The sequence below is a fragment of the Notolepis coatsorum genome (genome assembly GCF_963971535.1).
Source record: "Notolepis coatsorum genome assembly, chromosome: 9".
Lineage (NCBI taxonomy): Eukaryota > Metazoa > Chordata > Actinopteri > Aulopiformes > Paralepididae > Notolepis > Notolepis coatsorum.
Genome location: NC_140173.1, coordinates 64,812,954 through 64,838,838, shown reverse-complemented (window position 1 = coordinate 64,838,838; position 25,885 = coordinate 64,812,954). Strand labels below are relative to the sequence as shown.

General features: G+C 44.2%; 1 protein-coding gene across 1 annotated transcript in view; it reads right to left on the bottom strand.

Moving 5' to 3' along the window:
- tjap1 (tight junction associated protein 1 (peripheral)) overlaps nt 1–25,885 on the bottom strand; it is a gene marked incomplete at its 3' end in the record, with an annotated part of 199,719 nt that overhangs the window by 154,236 nt on the left and 19,598 nt on the right. The window contains exons 2-3 of the mRNA XM_084321291.1: nt 14,493–14,765; nt 840–868 (exon numbers count right to left, since the gene is read on the bottom strand). Coding sequence (XP_084177417.1) covers nt 840–868; nt 14,493–14,666 — 203 coding nt within the window. The 5' untranslated portion in view covers nt 14,667–14,765. The remainder of the gene's footprint in view (nt 1–839; nt 869–14,492; nt 14,766–25,885) is intronic.

Here is a 25,885-nt window from a genome sequence, read left to right as displayed (position 1 = left end):
TATGATTTAACTGCACTACGAATGCATTGTTTTGTACATTATGATTTAACCCCTTAAGCCTGATCGGTACCAAGCCGAGATTTATTTAACGTCGCACAAATATCCGTATTAAGTGATGTTGTGTTTCTGTTTCAAATGTAGCCAAAAGTAAAGACCCTAACAAATCAAAACAGCAGTAAAAGTGCTATTAGCGTAATATGAGCTCATAAAAATCTCTGGGCATTGCATCGGAAATTGGATGATTTAGACGATAGAACAGGAAGCACTCATGAAATCGTAATAGTCCAGAGAAAGAGGAGACCCAGTGACTGGAATGTCATGTTTATATCTCACGGGTAGAACAAACCTCAACGTTATTGCCATAAAATACAACGTATATTGTTTCTTTACCTTTCTGTGAACGTCTGAGAAAAAACGGTCTCAATCCGGTAATTTTTTACGGAATTGTCGCCATTATCCGTAAGTAAATGTACTTACAGTAGATTTCATTCACGGTCTTTGCTGTTCTCTACCGGGCGCCTGGTGGTACTAAATCCAGATTTAACAGTGGCATGAAATCTGAATGCATGCAAATGTGAGTGTGCTGAACCCATCCTGTTGTAAGTTGAGATAAAGAAAACTAAAACAATGAGAAACGACAGGAAAAACAATGAAATCAGGTGAACCCACACATATATACCATTTAGGCGCCCGCGTGCCATTTACATCAAAATGGCAGAATAAAGCTGTCTAATCAGAGTTCCGTGGCCGAGGCAGAGATTACTCTCATCTCACACAGCGCACACAAAAAACATGCCAATCAAGATGAGCTTTATGTCGAGTGGAAAAGAGGCACTTACTTGATCCTGTCTGAATCTGATAAGGAATCCTGTAACAGAAAGGAACAGAGAGCATGGGATTAGTAACAGCATTGTAGAGGCATTGCCAGATACTTGTAACAGTCTATCCATATCAGCGCTTCCTGGGACACCGTCAAGGGGGGAAATGTGCTTTACAGTGTAAGGGAGCCAGCATTCCTAATTCTCCTGCAGTCATAACATAAACCTTTCATTTAAACCTTTCACCTTTCAAAGTCTATACGTTTCATGACGACAGATTGTTCCTGAATGTTGGGGAATGTTGGGACATGTTAGGTGGGGGAGGGGTTAGGTGTAATTGCAATGGCCCTTGGGTAAAGTAGTTCAGCATGCATTGTTAACAGAAACAGATCCAAGCTTTGAAGGTCTGATTGATTGATTGATTGATTGATTGATTGATTGATTGATTGAACATTTTATTAACAGATTGCAGAATGGGTACAATACAGTACGGCTCAATACACACAATTGTTAAGGGGATGCAGACCAGAGAAAGACTTTCGTCTTGTTTACATCAGGGTCCCCCATTTTCAATTCATTATGACATACACAACATACAGATATATTTCATGACATTTATGACAAACATGACATACAGTACTGTTACATTTATGAACTACAAAAGATATACAAACATACAGTACTGTTTAACAGAGATCCTAACAGAAAATATATACATTCGAGGGGGAGGAAACTGTACATTAGGAGGGGGTTGGGTGGGTGGGTTGGGGGGGGATTTTGGACTACTTGGAAACTAGCCATTGTGGTATCATCGTGGTTCATAAGACATAGATTGAAAAGTATCCGCCCGATTTGTACAAGTGATGGCTTATGAACCTGTACTTTCATATCATGTAAAAAAATATTGTACATTCAAGAAATACCAATACCCCCCTTCAAGAGGACAGAAGGAGGCTGGAGAACAGACAACATTTTAAATCTTACAGACAGACTAACGTTTTAATATCCTACAGACAGACAATTTTTTTTTAAATCTTAGACAGACTAACAACGTTTTAAAATCTTACACAGACGGACTAACGTTTTTTAAATCTTACAGACAGATTAACGTTTTTAAATCTTACAGACAGACTAACGTTTTTAAATCTTAGAGAGACTAAAGTTTTAAAATCGTACACAGACTAAGGTTTTTAAATCTTACAGACAGACAAACGTTTTAAAATCTTAGACAGACAGACTAAGGTTTTTAAATCTTACACAGACAGACTAACGTTTTTAAATCTTAGACAGACAGACTAAGGTTTTTAAATCTTAGACAGACAGACTAATGTTTTTAAATCGTACAGACAGACTAAGGTTTTTAAATCTTAGACAGACAGACTAACGTTTTTAAATCTTACAGACAGACTAACGTTTTTAAATCTTAGAGAGACTAAGGTTTTTAAATCGTACAGACAGACTAACGTTTTTAAATCTTACAGACAGACTAAGGTTTTTAAATCTTACAGACAGACAAACGTTTTAAAATCTTAGACAGACAGACTAAGGTTTTTAAATCTTACACAGACAGACTAACGTTTTTAAATCTTAGAGACTAAAGTTTTTAAATCTTACAGACAGACTAAGGTTTTTAAATCGTACAGACAGACTAACGTTTTTAAATCTTACAGACAGACTAACGTTTTTAAATCTTACAGACAGACTAAGGTTTTTAAATCTTACAGACAGACTAACGTGTTTAAATCTTACAGACAGACTAACGTTTTAAAATCTTAGACAGAGACTAACATTTTAATCGTACAAACAGACGTTTCAACACTAAACTGTCTTCATCAGAGTCCAGGTAGAACAAAGACACAAACATACGTAGTCAACCTAGAGACCACAGTACAATTTAACTACTAATGAACTACTAAATACTAATAAAGAATATGAACAAGCTGATATCCTGGGAGCTTGTGATGTGCAGAGCCTGTATAACAAGCACACCTCACAACATAGATCATGTTGAGGCTCTCACACATCACCTCCACAAGCCTCCAGACGGGACCTTCTAATGAATTCCTCCTCACGCCGTCAGAAATTATAGTCATCATGGACATCATGAAGTATTTGTATCACTTGCCCCCCTGTGTGCCTTCGCCTCATCGTAATGCATGTCTTGTTATGGGAAGAGGAATTCATAATCATAACCCACTCAACACATTTTTGTCAAAGATACATTGAGGATATTGTGGTCAGATGGAGAGTTGATGGAGGAGAGTTGTCTGGTGTTCTGAAATATACTGTATGAATTATTATTATTATTACTACCATTGTGGAACATCTGGACCTTTGTTAATTTTTCTAATATTTTTATATTCAGAGTTAATTATATGGTTTACACTGTTTAACTTGCTCATATTTCTATAGTTCATTTGATTGCCTATATTTATGTATTTCTACTATTACCATGCCCATACCTCCCCCATGCTGCTATGATGCCCAAATTTCCCCAAGGGGATCAATAAAGGAATATCTTATCTTATCTCATCTTATCTTGAACAGCATGAAAACCTTTGTCCACTTTCTAGACCTAAGCCTTCAAGTTTCAAGTTTCTTTAATAGTTGTCATACAGAAGTACAGAATACTTTTATACAAAATGCTTCTTACTGTTACGCTCCAGAGACTGTGCAAGACAAGAGAAGTATGAAATAAAATAACATAGTATAGCATGTAAATTAGAAGTAAAAAGAAAAAGGTCACAGTGTTCAGTATAGACATATGTACAATGTTCGATGCAGAATAGACGTAACTGAGTTACCATATAGTATACAATATACTATGCAGTGTACTAATATACAATACTATATAGTGCAAGGCAGAAATGGGATGAGGTGCAATTTAGGTACAATTTACAGTAGGTGTACGAGTTGTAGTGCAAATCCTTTATCAATAAATATAAAGTGTGTTTGTGTGATCTAAAGTGTGGAGAGTGGGTGCTGCAGTGTGTTGTTTGTTTAAGTGAGTGTGTGCGTGTGGGTGTGTGTGCTGTGTGCATTTGATGGTTGTTGCATAGTGTTTATTGTTCGTTTAGCAGCCTGATGGCCTGGGGATAGAAGCTTCTTCTGAGTCTTTCTGTGCTCGCCTTAAGACTCCGGTATCGCTTGCCTGACCGCAGCAGTTCAAAGAGGCAGTTGTTCGGGTGGCTGGAGTCCTTGATGATTCCCTTAGCCTTCCCCCTGCACCGCTTGTTGTAAATGTTCTGGAGGGTGGGAAGCCCCCCTCCAATTGTGCGTTCGGCTGAACGTGTCACTCTTTGTAGTCTGCTACGGTCTTGTGCAGTGCTATTCCCAAACCAGGAGGTGATGTTGCCAGTCAAGCCTTTGCAAGGGAAACAACAGTAGCATTGAGACAATCTAACATAAACCTTTGAGAGTTAACCATCCAGAACAACTCGTTCACAATCTCCCTAGTGGTCAATTCTTGAGATTACACAGACACTGCAGTACTGTTACAGAGGTCCAGTCTAAAGCTTTTGAAATGGAAGAGTGGTTCCAGCATACAGTAGGGGTTATTCTAATGTATCTCTGTGGCCTATCAGAGGGGTTATTCTAATGTGTCTCTGTGGCCTATCAGAGGGGTTATTCTAATGTTTCTCTGTGGCCTATCAGAGGGGTTATTCTAATGTTCTCTGTGGCCTATCAGAGGGGTTATTCTAATGTATCTCTGTGGCCTATCAGAGGGGTTATTCTAATGTATCTCTGTGGCCTATCAGAGGGGTTATTCTAATGTATCTCTGTGGCCTATCAGAGGGGTTATTCTAATGTATCTCTGTGGCCTATCAGAGGGGTTATTCTAATGTATCTCTGTGGCCTATCAGAGGGGTTATTCTAATGTATCCCTGTGGCCTATCAGAGGGGTTATTCTAATGTGTCTCTGTGACCTATCAGCAGTGTTGGGAAAGTTCACTTTCTACATGAACTAGTTCAGTTCACAGTTCACAATTTTTAAAATGAACTAGTTCAGTTCATAGTTCATAATTCAAAATGTTGAACTAAAGTTCATGGTTTCAAAAATGAACTAATTTAGTTATTTTTAGTTCTTTTTTGATATATATATTTTTTTTATATAGATTTTTCACGTACAGTTACTTACATTACAAAAACACACATTGGGACAATGGAGGGGGGGGTCCTCCAGTTCATCTCTATGCCATCATCCACACCATAAGCAAGCAAAAACAAAACAAAAAGAAAAACAAGCAAAAAAGGAAAAGCAAACCAAGACAGGCACTGTACAGTATTGCACTTGCCTCGAGCCCATTCACATGTAGACATATATTTATTTTTTCCTATCCTAGGTCTGTCCATACAATGGGGCACTGGGCCTTTAGAAGGATCCGAGAAATTGCAGCAGGAAAATAGTCTAATAGTGGGGCCCACACCTCCTGAAAGGAAGCGTTGTTGCCTCTATGCATTTGCACAGTGTCTTTCATGGGGTAGCACACCGAAGATCTCTCTATACCACATTTGTAAAAATGGAGGCTTATCCTTAATCCAGTTTATCAGAATGCATTTCCGGGCCGAAAGTAGAAGTTTATCAAATAGTTTGAATTGTAAAGGGTGTCACCCCTCCTACCCAACCCCCCCCCCCCCCGAACCACCTCCAATGTACAGTCCCGTCCCCCCACCTACCCAACCTCCTCCAATGTACAGTTTCTATGTCAAATGTATATAGGCCTACTCTCTTTTCTGGACTCTTTTTGTATCACAAACAGTACTGTATTTGCAAATCTGGTATGTCATAAATGTATAGATGTAGCAGTACTGTCTATCTGTATGTCATGTATGTCCTGATTAATTGAAAATGGGGGACCCTGATACAGTACAGCTCAATACATACAATTGTTAAGGGGATGCAGACCAGAGAAAGACTTTCGTCTTGTTTACATCAGGGTCCCCCATTTTCAATTCATGACTGAGCTGTACTATACTGTACCCATTCTGCAATATGTTAATAAAGTGTTCAATCAATCAATCAATCACTTGGCCCCAGAACCTGGATAAACACTTAGATTCCCAAAAGTAGTGATAGACTGTAGCCTGTAGGTACCCAGGTCTGTTTGACATTTCGAACATAAAGGAGATATTGAACGGCCCATTTTGTTAGTTCTTTTTTCAATACGTTGCTGCAAACTATTATTTGTAAAAAATATTGAACCACACAGACAGCAATCAGAATACTGGCATTTCCATAACGCTTTGCCACCGCGCATTCAGTCCACACTGCAGCTTTCATCTCTACAGTATATTTTCAAAAACATGAGGAACAACTTTGCTTGAATTGTCTTTATTATGAAAACTAAAACAGGACGTTTGCATATTCTCAATGTTGCTGTCGACGTTGTCGCGTCGATGTGGGGACTTGCTTCTTCAAACCGGGTGGACAAAGTTTACAGACAAACGTTAGATTGTTTCCGTCTGAGTCAGTACTGACTTTAACGTTAAACTATTTTAAATCCCCAAGCGCCGACATCTAGAGGTAGAGTTCTCTGAGCGAGTGCTGCTCTCGACCTGCTGCTGCGCAGCTCTCAGCTTCTGCTCGCAGACGCAGATTCAGCTGTTGTGATGAGTCTGATGACGTAGCAGGGGGTGTACAGGCGCGTTGCCAGATCGGTTGGTTTTCCACATAATTTTAAAGCCTGTTTACGGTGTGTTTTCACTGGGTTTTCGGCTGAAATACATATGAAATCTGGCACATATTTGAACGCCGTTATAACAGATGCTGAGAATGAACGCACTTTTGAACTCCGTTACACAGCGCTGAGAATGAACGCGTTCTCAATTACGTTCATTTAGCGGATAATCAGTACGTTCAGTTCACGTTCGCCCAAAATACGAACGCGTTCATGAACGATCGTTCATTGAACGCGTTCAGGTACATCACTGCCTATCAGAGGGGTTATTCTAATGTATCTGTGGCCTATCAGAGGGGTTATTCTAATGTATCTCTGTGGCCTATCAGAGGGGTTATTCTAATGTATCTCTGTGGCCTATCAGAGGGGTTATTCTAATGTATCTCTGTGGCCTATCAGAGGGGTTATTCTACACCATGTATCTCTGTGGCCTATCAGAGGGGTTATTCTACACCAGGGGTCTCAAACTCGCGGCCCGCGGGCCATTTGCGGCCCGCAGGATGATATTTTGCGGCCCCCTACTTGACATCAAAGTTTAGTGTTAGTGCGGCCCGCGCGCAACCTTTTGCCGACCCGTTGCGCGAGTTGGGCGTTTTATTTATTTGATCACTTGTAGGCTACCATAGCGCAGGCTCGTGGCAGCAACATTAGTGGTTGAAACGTGATTCCGGAGTGATACCAGGTGGAAGGAAATATATCCTGTCATCAGTGCATATAGCAGGTATCCTCAAAATTCTCCCCTATCTCCTGTCCGGCTGCACTGCTCCAACTGTCTGTGTCGGTCTACTGCTTTGGTCCAATCATATTCAGCGTCCCGTCACCATTCCCCCCCCCCACTCTCGAGATAAAGCTGGGAACGAGGTTACCCCCCTCCCACCCACAGTCTGCGAATCAGAGGCAGAGTAGGGCGGGTCTTCACGGAATGCGTGTTGTCTCTTTCAACGGGTCGGAGTCAGAGCGAGAGTTGACAGCGCATATACAGGTAGTCTAATCTGCAGGTACTGTAGCGAGTAGCATAGTTTTGCCAGCAGGCAGCTAGTAGAAAAATATGGCATGTTCAAAGATGGCCAGTAAAATAAAAGTCAACAGTGAAAATCGCTGCAATTCAAAGGTGAATGGTCAATGGACTGAAAAATATGCGTTCATCCTCCCTCCAACCAGCACAATGTGCCAAGAAACGGTAGCTCTTGTGAAGAGTGGCAATTTGAAACGCATTTTGAAACGCCAATACGAAACAAAACAGTTATTTTGATGCAACCTTTCAGCACTAAGAACCACAAAAATAAATGGAATGAAATCATCATATCAAGCTGCAAGCAGAATTATTGTTAAAGTTATGTCACAACAATAAAAAGCAACCAAGTCCTCACTCAGTGGCATGGGTGTTGGCTAAACACAAGAAGCCATTCTCTGATGCATACATAATAAAATAATGTATGACTGAAGTGATGGAGACCATGTTTGAAGGCAAACAAAAGCAAATCCTCCTCAGATAGCACAGCAACCAGAATAACTGAAATACTGGCTGATGATTTCATTAAACAGCTTTGTGATAGAATAAAAAAAATGCACAGTGCATTTCCATAGCTGTGGATGAGTCCACTGACACCACTGAGAATGCTCAGTTGCTGGTGTTTGTGAGGTTTTATGATGAGGCAAAGGGGTAGTTTGTTGATGTATTAATACATTTTTGGAATACTTGAAACCCTTTTTTTGTGGAATATTTGATGCGGCCCAGCCTCACCCAGACTCTACCTCCAGCGGCCCCCAGGTAAATTGAGTTTGAGACCCCTGTTCTACACCATGTATCTCTGTGGCCTATCAGAGGGGTTATTCTACACCATGTATCTCTGTGGCCTATCAGAGGGGTTATTCTACACCATGTATCTCTGTGGCCTATCAGAGGGGTTATTCTACACCATGTATCTCTGTGGCCTATCAGAGGGGTTATTCTACACCATGTATCTCTGTGGCCTATCAGAGGGGTTATTCTACACCATGTATCTCTGTGGCCTATCAGAGGGGTTACTCTACAACAGGGGTAGGCAACCCTAGGCACGCGTGCCTGCATAGGCACGCGGGGGCATTTGCATAGGCACAGGGGGCAGCAGTAAAAAAAAAAAAAAAAAAAAAAAAATATATATATATATATATTTTTTTTTTGCTCTGAAATATTATAGTGAAATATTTTGCACTGTTGTCGCATTTATCTTGTTGAAATCCTCCCACAGGTTCTTTTTACTACCACATATTTAATTGAGACCCTTTATTTGTTTATTATTTCAATTTAGCTGGAAATACATTGCTACATCATTCAGTAACATTTGCAGAGCCTTATAACAAAAACATTATTACGGTCACCATTGTGACCAGTGGGATTAATCAACAATTTTTATTATTTATTTTTCTATTTCATTGAACATTGCACATGTTAAAAGCAATTTTTTTACTCAAAATGTGAGTATTACCAAGTCAAATAGTGTTCTTAAAACAATGACAATGAACATAGTTTTATTAGGTTGAAATAATGTGGTTGTGTACTTATTTTTCTGTTAACTTATTATGGATTGAAAACTGAAAACCTTAATGCACAATAACTGAACTCAATATTTGTAAGTTCTGGTAACTTATTATTATAATTTTTTTTACAGTGTAGTCTTGCGATCAATCAAAACTTATTTACACGATATACCTCACATTCACCCTCCATTCACATCCTGGTGTTCTCCTGGTGTTCTCCATTAGGCCTGTAGGTGGAGCTATGACAGCACACGTACAGTACACACACCGATGGTGTGATGTGTCCAAAAATGAATGGGCAAATGTGAGTGAAATGGTCGCACTGTATGCAGCTGTTTGTCTGCATTGCATTCCCCCCCCCCAACTCAGATTTAGGGTTGATACAACCATCATAATAATATTGTTAATAATAACAATAACAATAATGATGTAATAATGTAACAATTATCATTAAAAATACCTGATTATGAGAAAAAAAAATTACGATGCATGGAATATTGTTGAGGCACACTAGTTACAGCTATATTTCAAACAGGCACTCCATGTCAAAAAGGTTGCTGACCCCTGCTCTACAACATGTATCTCTGTGGCCTATCAGAGGGATTATTCTACACCATGTATCTCTGTGGCCTATCAGAGGGGTTATTCTACACCATGTATCTCTGTGGCCTATCAGAGGGGTTATTCTACACCATGTATCTATGTGGCCTATCAGAGGGGCCTTCATGCAGAGAGGGAATCCCTAATAGTCAAGAAAACTAGAGCTACCACTACCTCTTCATGGACCACTCTCTATTGACTCCTCTCTACCTCCTTAGACCACTCTCTACTGACTCACTCTCTCTCTACTGACTCCTCTCTAACTCATCAGACCACTCTCTACTGACTCACTCTCTCTACCGACTCACTCTCTCTACTGACTCACTCTCTCTACTGACTCACTCTCTCTCTACTGACTCCTCTCTAACTCATCAGACCACTCTCTACTGACTCACTCTCTCTACTGACTCACTCTCTCTACTGACTCACTCTCTCTCTACTGACTCCTCTCTAACTCCTCAGACCTCTCTCTACTGACTCACTCTCTCTCTATTGACTCCTCTCTACCTCCTCAGACCACTCTCTACTGACTCACTCTCTCTCTACTGACTCCTCTCTAACTCATCAGACCTCTCTCTACTGACTCACTCTCTCTACTGACTCACTCTCTCTACTGACTCACTCTCTCTCTACTGACTCCTCTCTAACTCATCAGACCACTCTCTACTGACTCACTCTCTCTACTGACTCACTCTCTCTACTGACTCACTCTCTCTCTACTGACTCCTCTCTAACTCCTCAGACCTCTCTCTACTGACTCACTCTCTCTACTGACTCACTCTCTCTACTGACTCACTCTCTCTCTACTGACTCCTCTCTAACTCCTCAGACCTCTCTCTACTGACTCACTCTCTCTACTGACTCCTCTCTAACTCCTCAGACCACTCTCTACTGACTCACTCTCTCTACTGACTCCTCTCTACCTCCTCACCGGTCTCAAATGTCTCTGTGGTCTGGTCTCAAATGTCTCTGTGGTCTGGTCTCAAATGTCTCTGTAGTCTGGTCTCAAATGTCTCTGTAGTCTGGTCTCAAATGTCTCTGTAGTCTGGTCTCAAATGTCTCTGTGGTCTGGTCTCAAATGTCTCTGTGGTCTGGTCTCAAATGTCTCTGTGGTCTGGTCTCAAATGTCTCTGTGGTCTGGTCTCAAATGTCTCTGTGGTCTGGTCTCAAATGTCTCTGTAGTCTGGTCTCAAATGTCTCTGTGGTCTGGTCTCAAATGTCTCTGTGGTCTGGTCTCAAATGTCTCTGTGGTCTGGTCTCAAATGTCTCTGTGGTCTGGTCTCAAATGTCTCTGTGGTCTGGTCTCAAATGTCTCTGTGGTCTGGTCTCAAATGTCTCTGTGGTCTGGTTTATGTCAAAGACAATTTATGAATTCGGACATGGTGTTAGGGGGTGTGGTCTATGTTGTTTTGTTTCTGACATGGTGTTAGGGGGTGTGGTCTATGTTGTTTTGTTTCTGACATGGTGTTAGGGGGTGTGGTCTATGTTGTTTTGTTTCTGACATGGTGTTAGGGGGTGTGGTCTATGTTGTTTTGTTTCTGACATGGTGTTAGGGGGTGTGGCCTATGTTGTTTTGTTTCTGACATGGTGTTAGGGGGTGTGGCCTATGTTGTTTTGTTTCTGACATGGTGTTAGGGGGTGTGGTCTATGTTGTTTTGTTTCTGACATGGTGTTAGGGGGTGTGGTCTATGTTGTTTTGTTTCTGACATGGTGTTAGGGGGTGAGGTCTATGTTGTTTTGTTTCCAACATGGTGTTAGGGGGTGAGGTCTATGTTGTTTTGTTTCTGACATGGTGTTAGGGGGTGTGGTCTATGTTGTTTTGTTTCTGACATGGTGTTAGGGGGTGTGGTCTATGTTGTTTTGTTTCTGACATGGTGTTAGGGGGTGAGGTCTATGTTGTTTTGTTTCTGACATGGTGTTAGGGGGTGTGGTCTATGTTGTTTTGTTTCTGACATGGTGTTAGGGGGTGTGGTCTATGTTGTTTTGTTTCTGACATGGTGTTAGGGGGTGTGGTCTATGTTGTTTTGTTTCTGACATGGTGTTAGGGGGTGTGGCCTATGTTGTTTTGTTTCTGACATATTGTTAGGGGGTGTGGCCTATGTTGTTTAGTTTCTGACATGGTGTTAGGGGGTGTGGTCTATGTTGTTTTGTTTCCAACATGGTGTTAGGGGGTGTGGTCTATGTTGTTTTGTTTCAGACGACTGTTTCTACCTCCCGACAGTGGCTCGGGAGGTAGAGCAGTCGTCTGGTAATCCGGAGGTTCCTGGTTCGATTCCCGCTATTCCCAGGCAGCACGTCGAAGTGTCCTTGAGCAAGACACTTAACCCCTAATTGCTCCCGATGAGCAGGTTGGCACCTTGCATAGTTGCCTCCACCATCGGTGTGTGAGTGAATGGGTGAATGTGAGGAACAAATTGTAAAGCGCTTTGGATAAAAGCACTATATAAATGCACCATTGACCATTTTACCTCTAACAGGGCGACGTATGGAAAGACCTACCTAGGTTCCAAGTTAACAATCAATTCTGAGCTGAATCTGTGTGTTTTTGGTGGCAATCCTAACACATACGGGGGTGGAATGACACATATACGGACTCTGAAGCTGCCTGGACAGAGTTTTATAAGATGCATCCTCTTAGCTGCACGGGTCAATACGGGTCAGACGCCTGCAGTTATGAGATCAATCTGACAGCGGCTGTCACTCGCACAACTAAAAGGTCGTCACCTCCCCCTGAGAGCGGTGACCGTGTGAAGCGAGAGACCTGTGTGAACAACATTCTGAAGATATAGACCTGTGGGCTGTGCACCGTCTGCCCACTGTGGATAATAACCGTCAGGATCAGAGAGGTTATTTTCAAAACCATCTCACCAGTGGTGAGATTATGATTAAAAATAAACTTTTTACTCGTACAGGGAAAACCATACCAAACTTTTGCACTATACTTTCAGCAGAGGAGGGGGGAGGGTAGGGGGTAAATTAAAATGTTGTCAATCGACTCCGGAGAACCGGATTTACTCTTAGACATCATGCATCAAGGAGGAAACTGTTCTACCTACACAGGTCCAAACGAAGTAACGAATGTCATGTCTATTTTTACCAACACTGGAGGTTGTAACTAACAAGCTAGTTGAATCAACACAGGATACACTGTGAGTGTGTGTGGATATGTTTGTTGAGAAAGCTTCCAATTATTTCTGTAGAACAACCTGCAACGGTGGCTTTGTGGAGGAAAGGGGGGAGGCAGCAGAGAAGCGTTCTCCCACTCACATACCTTGATCTGGGGTAAAAAATACACGCTAGGCTGCTGTGAAGCGGCTGTGTTGTCTTCCTCCTGCTCCGGGCAAGGAGACAGAGGGGTGCATCTGGCCTGCGGAGGTCTCTCCGTAAAGTCCTTCTTCGGCGGAACGCTTCCCTGCTGGGAAGCCAGTGCTCGCAGTCTGTGTCTGTCCTCGCCGTCCGTTTCACTGGAGCGCAGGGAGTCGCCTCCGCTGCCACCCGAGCGCTCGGAGATATAGCCCAGCGTTTTGGGCCGTGCGCCCTCCTTGCGAGGATCCGTCCGGTACTTTCCGCTCCGCTCGTCCGAGACACCCCTCTGGGCGGGGACGTGCCAAGTCCTCGGCCGGCTGTCCGTGTCTTCCTTGGACGGATGGTTCAACGCAGACGCCCAGTCGTCCCAGGGATAGCTCCCGCTCTTCAGAGTCTCGTCGTCGGACGGTGGACCCCGGCCGGGAGAGGTCTGTGGACCAGGACTCTTCCTCCTCCCTGGGGCAAGCGTCTTCCTCTCCTGCTGCTTCCCTCCCAGCATCTTCAGGTTGGCTGGGCTGAAGACTCTGTGGGTGATCTCATCCAGGAAACTAGAGAACTTTAACTTCTCCTCCAGAACCTGCATCTTCCAGTTCCACTCTGCGGGCCCTGAAGTGGGCGAGCTGCGCGACGCGGATGTTGCAGGGGAGGCCCGGGATGCTGTCCTCTCGGTCTCTCTGTCCAGCGACAGGCCCCGGGATGCCGTCCTCTCCGTCTCTCTGTCCAGCGACAGGCCCCGAGATGCCGTCCTCTCCGTCTCTCTGTCCAGCGACAGGCCCCGAGATGCCGTCCTCTCCGTCTCTCTGTCCAGCGACAGGCCCCGAGATGCCGTCCTCTCCGTCTCTCTGTCCAGCGACAGGCCCCGAGATGCCGTCCTCTCCGTCTCTCTGTCCAACGACAGGCCCTGGGGCTTGCGGCCTCGTCCCGATCCCCGATTCGGCTGATCCAACATTTCCACCGACTTGGACTTCCTGATGAAATCATAGGCGTGATGACGGACAACAGTGTTGGGCTGCTTCAGAATGCCCTTCGGGGGAACGCTGGTGGCCTGAGTGGAGGTCCGTTGTTGTTGCTGCTGCTGATTCAGTTCGTGTCCTCTGGGTACCATGATCTCGGTGGTCTCCTTGAAGGCCAGCGATCGCTCCGGGCTGCGGCCGGGCCGGGCCGGGGAGCCGCACCGGGCTGGGGAGCCGGTCCGGAGGCTGCCTGGCAGGGAGCTCTCGGAGCTCAGCGGCATGATGCCGTCGTCTCGGGAGAGAGCCGGCAACGGCGCCTCACTCTGGCAAATAAAGCGGTTCAGCGCCCGACGGTCTCTGGCCGCCTCACTGGCCGTGACTCCCACCGCTGCCGTCACCATACCGGCGGCTCTATGACTAAAGATACGCGGCGGTGGCAACGCGGTCAGGTCCAGACTGGACAGGCTGGAAACGTCCAGCTCGCTGTCCGACACCGGAGAACGAGCGGAGACGAGAACATTCTGGCAACTGGGGCTACGTGGCCTTTTGGTGGCGTAGGTATCCGTTAAGCGCATTCGCCGAGAAACTGAGGAGTGAATTGGCGTTTGGCGGTTTACCTGGCTGAGGTCGGGCTGCGGCGGTGGGGGTGGCGCCGGCGTGCCCTGCAGGTTGAGAGAGGGCACGGCGCTCCCGCCCAGCTCCTCTCGGAAGACGGGCAGGCTGTGACGCGTCTCGCGGTGCTGCGGCGGAGCCTTGCGGTACGCCTTCCTGGCCGGGGCGGTGCTCGTCATCCTGGGCCCTTGGCACTCGGCGTCCGTCCGGCCGGCTGTCCTTCCTTCCCTCCGTACGCTGCCGGTCCAGTTAGTCCTGCCGGTCCCGTTGCGTTAGTCCTGCCGGGAGAACAAGCATTAGATGCGGTAGGAAGAAACACCAGCCCCCATCATCAGCCCCTGCCTGGAGAATGCTCTGCGTCCCGTCTGCCTCATACACGCTTCCTTTCTCCCTCCCCCCTCTCTCTCTCTATCTGACTCTCTTGCTCTCCCAAAGCGACTGCAACAAAAAAGTGGTTTGAATCGATAGGCTTTGATGAGTGCGGCGAGCGGCAGTGGTTAGCTAACTGCAGCCAGTAAGTCAGCGAGCATGAAGAGGACAATGCCATTCCAAATAAACATCAAACACATGTCAATTTCTAGGCTTTGATGTGGAGGGATGTTTGAGCTCAGAGGGATTACACACCTGTGTACAGTACATGCCAGCAGTGAGCATGTGTGTGTGTATGTGCATATAGGGGGTGTACTGTATGTGTGTCTGTTTTGTGTGTGTGAATGGGGATGTGCGAGAGCCAGAGAGGAAAATGTAAGCATGTCCTCCAGCTAGTGATTGATTTGAAGCTGAAGTGTGTTTCCAATAGAGGAACTGAAGCTACAGGCTACTGGCTGATTGGCAGCATTGATCTCACGGAGGCTAAGTTTAGAATGTGAACGCTGGACATTATTTGAATGAAACCAACGGCTGCAACAAGTCCGACGCTACATTTGAGAAACCTGTTCAACGCAGCTTCCTGTGAACAAGAACATCAGGGTATTGTGTGGCATCAACAAACACATGTAGCCTATGTTGGATCAACTACACAGGAAGAGGAGACGGCACAAACAAGGGACTAAACACGTTTAGCAATTATGCCACATCAATGTGGAACGCCCTACCCACAGCCGTAAAAAAATTTTTTATCCCTACCCACCTGTATATCTTGTATGTCATAAATGTCTGGATGTAACAGTACTGTTTATCTGTATGTCGTGTATGTCATAAATGTTACGATGAATTGAAAATGGGGGACCCTGATGTAAACAAGACGAAAGTCTTTCCCCTTAACAATTGTGTGTATTGAGCCGTACTGTGTTGTACCCATTCTGCAATCTGTTAATAAAGTTTTCAATCAATCACTCAATCAATTAGGGGTGAGCATTTGAAGGCATATGAGTGTTTGCTTTAACCAAACCACCCACACTGTGTGCAGTGCATTCATAATGTAGCCTTCACTAAAAATGCTAAAGGGGACATGCATTGCTATTCCTTGCACTATTTGGGCAACTTTACACAATTCCTGTGAGTCTATGAAAGACACATTTTTTATTAATTGTTTTATATTTCTAATCAAGTACTCAAAAGCATATTTTTTCCGCCTCAGAATTTCAGGCTGTTATTGGATGGGCTCCGCCCATAAGCGCTTTGAGTGACAGTCACCCACACAGCGTGCTACATATGAGAGAGAGCGAAGGAGAGAACGAGCAAGCGAGAGAGAGAGAGATAGAGAGAGAGAGAGAGAGAGAGAGGAGAGATGCGTCCCCGACACACACGCAGTCAAGTTTGTGTGTAAATGCTCAGACGAGGGAGAGAGATGGTAGAGAGATGGTGCACACACATTTTTACACACACTTCTGCATTCTCTCTCTCTCTCTCTCTCTCTCTCTCTCTCAAAACCCGTTTGAGGAAGTGTCGGGTTACACTATGCGCTACAACCATAGAGGGGGCGTTACTGCAAATCAGTACCTTATTCACGTCAGCAATACTGTCAAATCAGAACAGCTTAGTTGAGTGAGGGAAGATCTCGTTAACTCGAGACCAGACTGATGAGTCATTATGATAATTAACGACACAGACCACATTGATATAATCCCCAATTGCTAGGAAACAATGCTAAACACTGGAAAAGGCCATTTATAATGCATGGGACCTTTAACTCATTGGACGCCAGTCACGATGATAGTCGGGTTAACTCGCCATCGCTTGAGCGCCAATCACAAGTTTTAAATCGTTATTTCTTTTATTAGCGATATCCATTAATTTTCATCCATCCAGCCTGATGTTATCGTTGGGAATGGGTCTGAGCTCGCAAAAGGGCAAATACCGCCCCCTACGCCTTCCGGCTGGTATTGCACTCCACTCCTGAATGGTATCGTTTTTTTTCTGGGACGATCCAAGCCGTGCGGGCGTGGTTTAAATAATCAGGCGAGGTAACCTGATTTCAACGATAGATCTGCGAGGCTGCCCCCCCCCCCCCCTCATATACAATGCTGTTGAACGTGGCACGGACCTCAAGGTACAAGGTAAGAACATTATATATAAATTAAGGCTGTCAAAGTTAACGCGGTATTAACGCGTTATCGCCCGTTTCTATTAACGCCACTATTTCTTTTAAGTCACGATTAACTTTTTCAAAAAAAATTGTATTTTTTTTAACTTTAAAAAAATACTTAACTTTTTTATTAGACTTCACTCAGGTGTATTATTGATACTCTCATTGATACTATGTTTGTTTCTGACTCAAAGTGTGTGTGTGTGTGTGTGTGTGTGTGTGTGTGTGTGTGTGTGTGTGTGTGTGTGTGTGTGTGTGTGTGTGTGTGTGTGTGTGTGTGTGTGTGTGTGTGAGAGAGAGATAGAGAGGGGGGGTGAGAGAGATGAGGAAGGGGCAAGAGAGAAAGAGAGCTGGGAGAGGGGCTGACCCCTAGTCAAGGTGAAAAACATATAAGATGACCCCTAGTCAAGGTGAAAAACATATAAGCTGACCCCTACTCAGGGGGTGCTTAATGTCCATGTTTTACATGAAAATACACCAATGCGGTGTACAGGGGCATAAGTACAGGGGCATGGGTGTGATCCCTGCTGAATGGAATTCAGGCAGTCTTGGCTGAATGTTCTCTATTCAGAGGAGTGAGAGAGTGGATGTCACATGACCACGCTGTACCGTGGGGGGGGGGGGGGGGGGGGGGTGATGGCAACGGCCATCGATCACTTCATGGGTTCCTGGACGGACCACAGATGTGTCCCGTGTCCCCATGTCTCATTCCCCAACACAGAGGGAAGTTCATTATGGTGCTATTTTTACTCCCTTCAGTGTGTCGCCCCACCCCCCAAGCCCCCCTCCCAGCCCCCAAGCCCCAATCCCCCCCTGCCTAAAACGGGAAAATAAAAAAGGGGGTAAAGGTCGCTATGTCACAGTGGAATTTCAATGAATGATCGATGATGCTCCCTGTGACAGGGGGGGGGGGGGGGACATCACGTGTGGTCGAATCCTCCTGTATGTGTATGCGTGTGAGTGTGTGAGTGTCAAGTCAAGTCAAGTCAGTTTTATTTATATAGCACATTTACAAATGACTAACAGCCAAACCAAAGTGCTTCACAACATGGTAGAAACACATACAATGCAATAAAAATACACTAGAATTACAAAAAAGGTAGAGTACAGTACATATAGGAAAGCAAGGGCAAAGTGCAATAAAAGAGACAAGAAATTTTGATAAAAAGTGCAGAGTGACAGCGGACGTCATGTATAGATGCTGGGCTAGCTCTGGTCAAAGGCCAGGGAGAAGAGGTGTGTTTTGAGCAAGGATTTAAAAACCTCTAGGCTCTGGGCAGATCTTATGTGGGGGGAGGCTGTTCCAGTGTTCCAGAGTCGGGGGGCAGCAGCAGCAAAGGCTCTATCTCCCCTGGTTTTTAGCCTGGTCCTAGGCACCTCCAGCAGCAGCTGGTCAGCAGACCTTAGGGCTCTGGATGGGGTGGGGTGATGTAGGAGCTCAGCTAGGTACAGTGGAGCCAGCCCGTGTAGTGCTTTAAAAACAGTCAGTAAAAGTTTAAAATCAATACGGAAACGGACGGGGAGCCAGTGGAGAGAAGCTAGAACTGGTGTAATGTGGTCACGTTTCCTGGTACCAGAAAGCAGGCGGGCAGCCGCATTTTGTACCAGTTGCAGGCGACGGAGCAGCAACTGGTCAATGCCGACATACAACGCATTGCAGTAATCCAGCCGGGTCGAGATAAAGGCATGGATCACCCTCTCCAGATCCTTCTGGGAGAGGTATGGTTTGGTCTTGGCTAGGAGTCTGAGGTGGAAAAAGATAGTTTTGACCACCGAACTAACCTGCTTATCAAATAAAAAATTTCTGTCGAAGATTACTCAGAGATTTCTGACAGAGGAGCGGATATTTGAGCCCAGGGGGCCTAGGGCAATGGCTGTGTGTGTGTGTGTGTGTGTGTGTGTGTGTGTGTGTGTGTGTGTGTGTGTGTGTGTGTGTGTGTGTGTGTGTGTGTCAGCGTTTCCGTTAGCCGGTAATTACCGGTATTTGACCGGCAAAATCTGTTGAAGTCCGACATATTTAATCTCTCCGGTCATAGTGTCCAGTGAAAATAGTTCCCTCTGGGCAGTTTGATTATTTGAATTGTATTTGGATGGGCTGGAGTTGGGTGGCCTATGCGATGAACGAAACAATCATTGCGTTTGTTGTCGTTGCTTCGCTCAGCGAGAGCTTGCTGCTGGATTTGCGGAAGGCATGCAGCTGCAGACCCACAGAACCCACCAGCTTTGCTGGCACAGTGCGGTCCCCAGACCTGGAAAGCTGCTCTGCGGGTCTGCAGCTGGATGCTTCTTGCAAACTAACTGCGGCCGGCTCGCGCTGATAACAGCTTTCATTGTTGGACCGGCTGCTTGGTGGAGCAACGATGAAACGAATGTAATGAATCGTTCGTCGCATGGGCTATTTAATTTTGGCCTGTTTTGGTACGGTTCGGGTGGTCAAGTTGTGCTTGGAGGGAGTTGTTTTCACCGGACATTATGACCAGCACCAAGTCGTTGGGAGGTGGAGATATACATCACGCAAACCCACGATAATGTTGCCGTCTCTCTCTGCAAAATTTCTCAGTTCTTCGCTTGATATAATTAATACAAATGTCCAATATAACGGAATTCGTTAGCTCATAAAAATGTGATTATAACAGACTGCTGTTTAGTGTCGGACCGACTGCCCACATACGCGGTCTATTTTATTTCAAGTCAGCAGCAGCACGGAGTATCGAGGGACTTATTTTATTTGGAATATATTAATGACTGTATACGCAAAAGTAGCCTATAGTTTTAAGTAATAATATTATAAATCTACATGCCTTGAGGATGACATTCTTTATTCAATTGTTTTAAAGCTCAATAAACTATGACCGGAATTAATCTCATTTGTCCGGTAGATTGAAATCTTGCAGGTCACGGAGACCGGCAACAATTTTTTCTAACGGAAACCCTGTGTGTGTGTGTGTGTGTGTGTGTGTGTGTGTGTGTGTGTGTGTGTGTGTGTGTGCGTGTGTGTGTGTGTATGCGCGTGTGTGTGTGTGGCAGACGAGACACAGTGGCTCAGGAGGTAGAGCGGTCGTATGACACTTAACCCCCTAACTGCTCCCGATGAGCAGGTCGGCACCTTGCATGGTCGGCTCCACCGTCGGTGTGTGAATGTGTGAGTGAATGGGTGGATGGGAGGCGTAAATGGCTGCATTTATATAACTCTTTTATCCAAAGCGCTTTACAATATTGTTTCTCACATTCACTCACACACCGACAGCAGTACCAACCTGCTCATCGGGAGCAGTTAGGGGTTAAGTGTCTTGCTCAAGGATACTTATGACACACTGCCAGGGAGGAGCGGGAATCAAACCGGGAACCTTCCAACTACCAGACGACCGCTCTACCTCCTGAGCCACTGTCGCATAAGTTGTGAAGCGCTTTGGATAAAAGCTGGTATATAAATGCTAGGGATGCACGATATTGATTTTTTGACACCGATAACTTTATGCTCCTCAAGCCGATACCGATAACCGATATTTATTGTATTATAATATTTTTTTAACTGTATATATATATATATATATATATATATATATATATATATATATATATATATATATATATATATATATATATATATATATATATTTATAAATTTTTTATTTTTTTTTAGTATTTATAAGCTCCGACGTCATCGGTACTCGAGAAATTATGGAGTTTTTTTTTGAGGAATTTAAACGTCGCAAACTAATCTTGTTGGCCGTTGTCTATTATCTCTCCTGCCTCTGTCTCTGCCTGCGAGCGGGCTCCCTCCCACACACACACACACTCACTCACACACACACACACACTCACTCACACGGGTGCTGCGCTGCCGACTCAGTACAGACAGCTCTGCTCTCATAATGGCGGAGAGAACGAAATGTTCAAAAGTCTGGGTCTATTTTACTAAAGTCGATGCTGACGACGCTCGTTGCCACACGTGCAACAAGACATTTGCCAGTAATGTATAAGCGCTGGTACTTGTCAATGTGGCTGGCGGGGAGATAACGTTAGCTCCGAGTAGAGTAATGGCTGACAATCCGGAGGTAAATAAACGAAGGAGAGCTTCTGATTGGTGGTAAGAAGAAGAGGTGGGTGCAAGCCGTGGGACGTAATTGGCAGATCGACTGTCTGTCTCCGAATGTAACGTGACTAGTGACTACGTCACAGCCAAGAAAGGGAGCGCTCGATTTGTGAAAAACTCCCTGTTCCTAAACCACACGCTATCAGTTTTACCACAGTACTGGCAAAACGGGAGGAGGCTATAATAAAAACAAGCGCCCTTCATCCAAATCCACCCACACCGGATTTCTTTTAACCAAAAAATGTATTATATGTTATCGGAGCTATCAATAACGTTATCGAGTTTATCGGGATGACGTCATAATTGCTGATATCGGCCCGATAATTATCGGCCCGATAATTATCGTGCATCCCTAAAATGCAGTCCATTTAGTCATTTACTAGGGGTGGGGTTGGGGGAGAATCGACAGTATAATTGGAGTGAGGTGAACAGACTGAAAACTTTATCTTATTAGATAACTACTAGAAACCTAGTAACTGACTCCCACCCAAAAGGACAATACTTATCTTATGCATACCGCACCTTATGTGTATACTGTATACTTCATCGAAGCATATATTTAGCATTTAGCATTTTTTTTTATTATATATTAGATTAGATTTAGATGATTGGATTATTAGATTATATATTGTAACTATATTTATTGTATAGTTGACAGGGCATACATACCCTCATCTTGCACCTTGTTGCCCATATGGGCATGTCCAGAGTTAATTATATTGTTATATTGTTTACACTGCCTTTTTATTCAATTAACATTTTTACTTCTCCACTGTACTATAATTCTATGACCTGTACCATGTCTTCTACTAGCTATACCTCACCTCCCCCCTCTCCCCATGCTGCTATGATGCCTGAATTTCCCCAAGGGGATCAATAAAGGAATATCTTATCTTATTTTATATATTGCAGATGTTTACAATGTTTTCCGTTGGGGACATAATTTGCTGTTGAAAAAAGGTAATATATCGCAATATTGTCACTCTAGTATCGTGAGAATATGGTACCGTGGAGCCTCTGGTGACTCCGACTGTAACTGAGGGGTACAATTCCCTGACTGTATTACTAGATATGATACTTACTACCACTACCTTTGTACTTAATATTCGGCCACCCAGTACACGGCATAAATATATTATCATGAACACTCTCACGTAGATGAAACGGATCCAACACAAATGTACGAATTAGAAACAGGTCTTTATTGCCTACACAGCGATGGTGTGTAGACTAAACACTTAATCACTTAATTACATTTATGAATTGAAATAGTATGCACTTTTATGGCAAGGAGTATTCGTCGGTATATCAATAGATAATGTCCAATCTCTGAAGGCGCAGGTGGTAAATATACGACCTGGAATAGTTAAGGAATAACAGCAATGATACTTTAATGATTATAGGCTGGATACACTAGAGGGGGTTAATCCGGTCGATTGTAAGCCGACAGGAGTAGGATGGGGGGGGGGTAGAATCCAGCTGCCTCGTCCGGCCAAGGGTATCCCAGGAGAACCCACTGTAGTGCCGTTCAATGCGCCGGCGATCCTTGGACCACAGATGAAAGCAGGTGGACTCTTTGTGGGCCGGCTCTCTCCGGTCCACGGGGGAGAGATGTGGAGAGACCTCGTCTTGCAGAGCGTCTCCTCACCTTGTGTCCTCTCCAGGGGGGGGGGTTCCAACACACGGTAGTGTCGGGGGTCTTTATCCATAGAATAATCAAAGTATCCAAAGCATAATCCGTGCCTGGGAAGGCGGGCTGTCGTCGGTAGAATAATCCGGTATACAGGTCCACTCGCTCGTCGGCTCTGGGGCTCCTCGGGTGCAGCTTCACATAGGGTCAACCACCCTGGGTAAGCAGCCAGTTCTCTGCCCGAAACGATGGGGTATTGACTACGGTAGTATTCTCACCGCACGAAGCACTATATATTAACAGACTATTATTAGCTTAATAGACTACGTCCAACTCGACGATATAGTGCCAAATATGACTATTCAAATATTAATATACACGATGTCTCAATACCGATGGTAGGCGAACTTGGCCTTACTCCCACACGTGGCATCGCGGGGAGGCTTTACGTCTGTGACTCTATTGGAGGGTAAGAAACTGGACTGAAAAGAAAGTCCTACTTTAGTAGCGCAGTATATATACGCACTATGAACAAATAGTCCCATTAGTGGTGCGGTAGCCAAATTCCTACGCGGAACTAGGACTTGTTCGTACATGTCGAGCGGTACGTTTGAACTGGGTCTGAGGGGTATGGCAGCCTGGCACCAAGGTCTCGACCAATAGTAGAATGGAGACTATTATGGGATGTTCAGTAGGCTAGAATGGATATTCAATGCATATTGTACAAGGAATATACAAGGGATATCAGGGAATATTAGAGAATATACAAATACAATTAAATATATATATATAAATAAATATATATATTCGGTTTAATCTGGCCCTTCACAACACCGACCCCTACTGTTACCATTCATGTTAAATACTGTTTAACTCATCTAAATGTGTGAGATTCGGGTTTATACAATACAAGATTCTGAGTAGAGCGTATATCACACGGTCTGCTAAGATTATCCCAAATGAACAATAAACAGGAGTTATGCACAGATGTGGTCACAGAGGCTCATTACTTCAGCTGCTATGGGAGGGGCCAGCTGTTAGAAGACCTCTAGTAGTAATATCCCTCATGTTGGTGTCAACATCCCTGCGTGTCCTACAGCATGTCTGCTGGGTCACAAACCAGACAGTAGTGTGGGAGTCACTGTTAACTGGCTCTGGACACTGGGTTGCTTAGCTACCAAAAGACAGATTATTTTGAACTGGAAGGAGCGTAAACCAGCCTGCTTCTCTAGGGATGGAGGAAGACCTGGACTGGCTGACAATGGAACAGGCAGCCCTGCCTACTAGGACCTGGACTGGCTGAACATGGAACGGGCATCCCTGCCTACTAAGACCTGGACTGGCTGAACATGGAACGGGCAGCCCTGCCTACTAAGACCTGGACTGGCTGAACATGGAACGGGCATCCCTGCCTACTGAGACCTGGATGAGGGCTGAACATGGAACAGGCAGCCCTGCTTACTAAGACCTGGACTGGCTGAACATGGAACAGGCAGGCCTGCCTACTAAGACCTGGACTGGCTGAACATGGAACAGGCAAGTTAGGGGTAGAGGCGAAAAAATCGATACAGCGATATATCGCAATATTTTGTGTGCCGATATTATATCGATACAGTGACTGACACAGTAATATTTATTAAAATAAATAAAAATCTGCTGCAATAAAAAAAATCTTAGAGTGAGGTGAACAGAAACATTATCTTTATATAAAACAGATTATATATATAATTTCATTGCAGATGTTGACAAAGTCTTCCATTGGGGACATAATTCGAAGTTGAAAAAAGGTAATAAATCACAATATATTGCAATATGTAGAGTAGATTTGTTTATTAAGGACAATGCAAATTAATGAACATCATTTACATGTGTATGCATAACATCACAGCATGATAAGGACGTAAATATGCCGGGAATAGCACAGGGCTAATTTCCACCCGTAGTCCTAACATAAAACAAACACAAAACGGACCATACAACGTTCATTCATAAAAACTGACATCACTGACATGACCACACTAACATGACATTCAGTCAGTACAACATCACTAACATCCCTAATGAGTGCATATTTGGCTGTCTAACAGCCATTTCCTGAGTTGGCCCTTAAAGGTGGACAGGGTGGGACATTCCCTTAAGGGGACCGGAAGGCTGTTCCATGTTCCACTTCCCTTTATCGATAGACAATTTTTGCTGAAGGCGGTCTTTCTAAAATGGACCTCACAATCCCCTCTGGTGTTTGATCTAGTGGCTAATCCAGTGTTCCTTTTCTCGTGGATAAACTCCTTGAGAGGGGGAGGGGCTAATCTGTGCAGGCATTTATATACAAAGCAGGAACTTTTATAACGTCTGAGGTTTTCAAAATTTTAAATTTGATGCTTATCCAGGATTTTACAGTGGTGGTATGAGTACTGTTTCCTGTCATATACCTTCAATGCTCTGTTGTAGAGTTGTTCTATGGGTTTCATGGCTGTGGCCCCAGTAAATGACCAGTTTAGAAGGCAATATTCAATGTGAGAGAAGACCATACAGTGTAGGTATGTCTTTGCGGCTTCAAGTGTTAGGGAGGGCCGTATTTGTTTGAAGTTGGAAATGTTGAAGTTGATGGTGTTCCTCACTTTCTTTATGTGTTTCTTAAAGGTCAGGTTTGAGTCCAAGATGACCCCAAGGAATTTGAAGTGGGAAACACTAGTATGGTGATAACTTTGTATCGCATGGCCTCTGGTGATTCCCACCCCTAATGCAAGTAGTAACTGATATGCTGAAAGAAATATAGGAACAGAAATGCACGCAAGCATGTTAACCTTCCTTATGGAAGAAATAAAACATTTATAAAAGAAGAAATTGTTAACAAAAAAATGCTGAAGAGTAAACTTTTATTATAAAATACTGTTTAAAATGTTGCAAAATAAATAGAGTATATACATATAAGGAGCGAACAACATATCCCTGTGAAAAAAGTCCTCATTTTGATATTTGCCAATATGCAAATCAGGGGGCACTATTTTCTATCTAGAAGCTGAAACACAGGCGTGAGCTCAGGGTGCTGGTCTGGATCTAGAAGCTGCCTGAGCTCAGGGTGCTGGTCTGGATCTAGAAGCTGCCTGAGCTCAGGGTGCTGGTCTGGATCTAGAAGCTGCCTGCG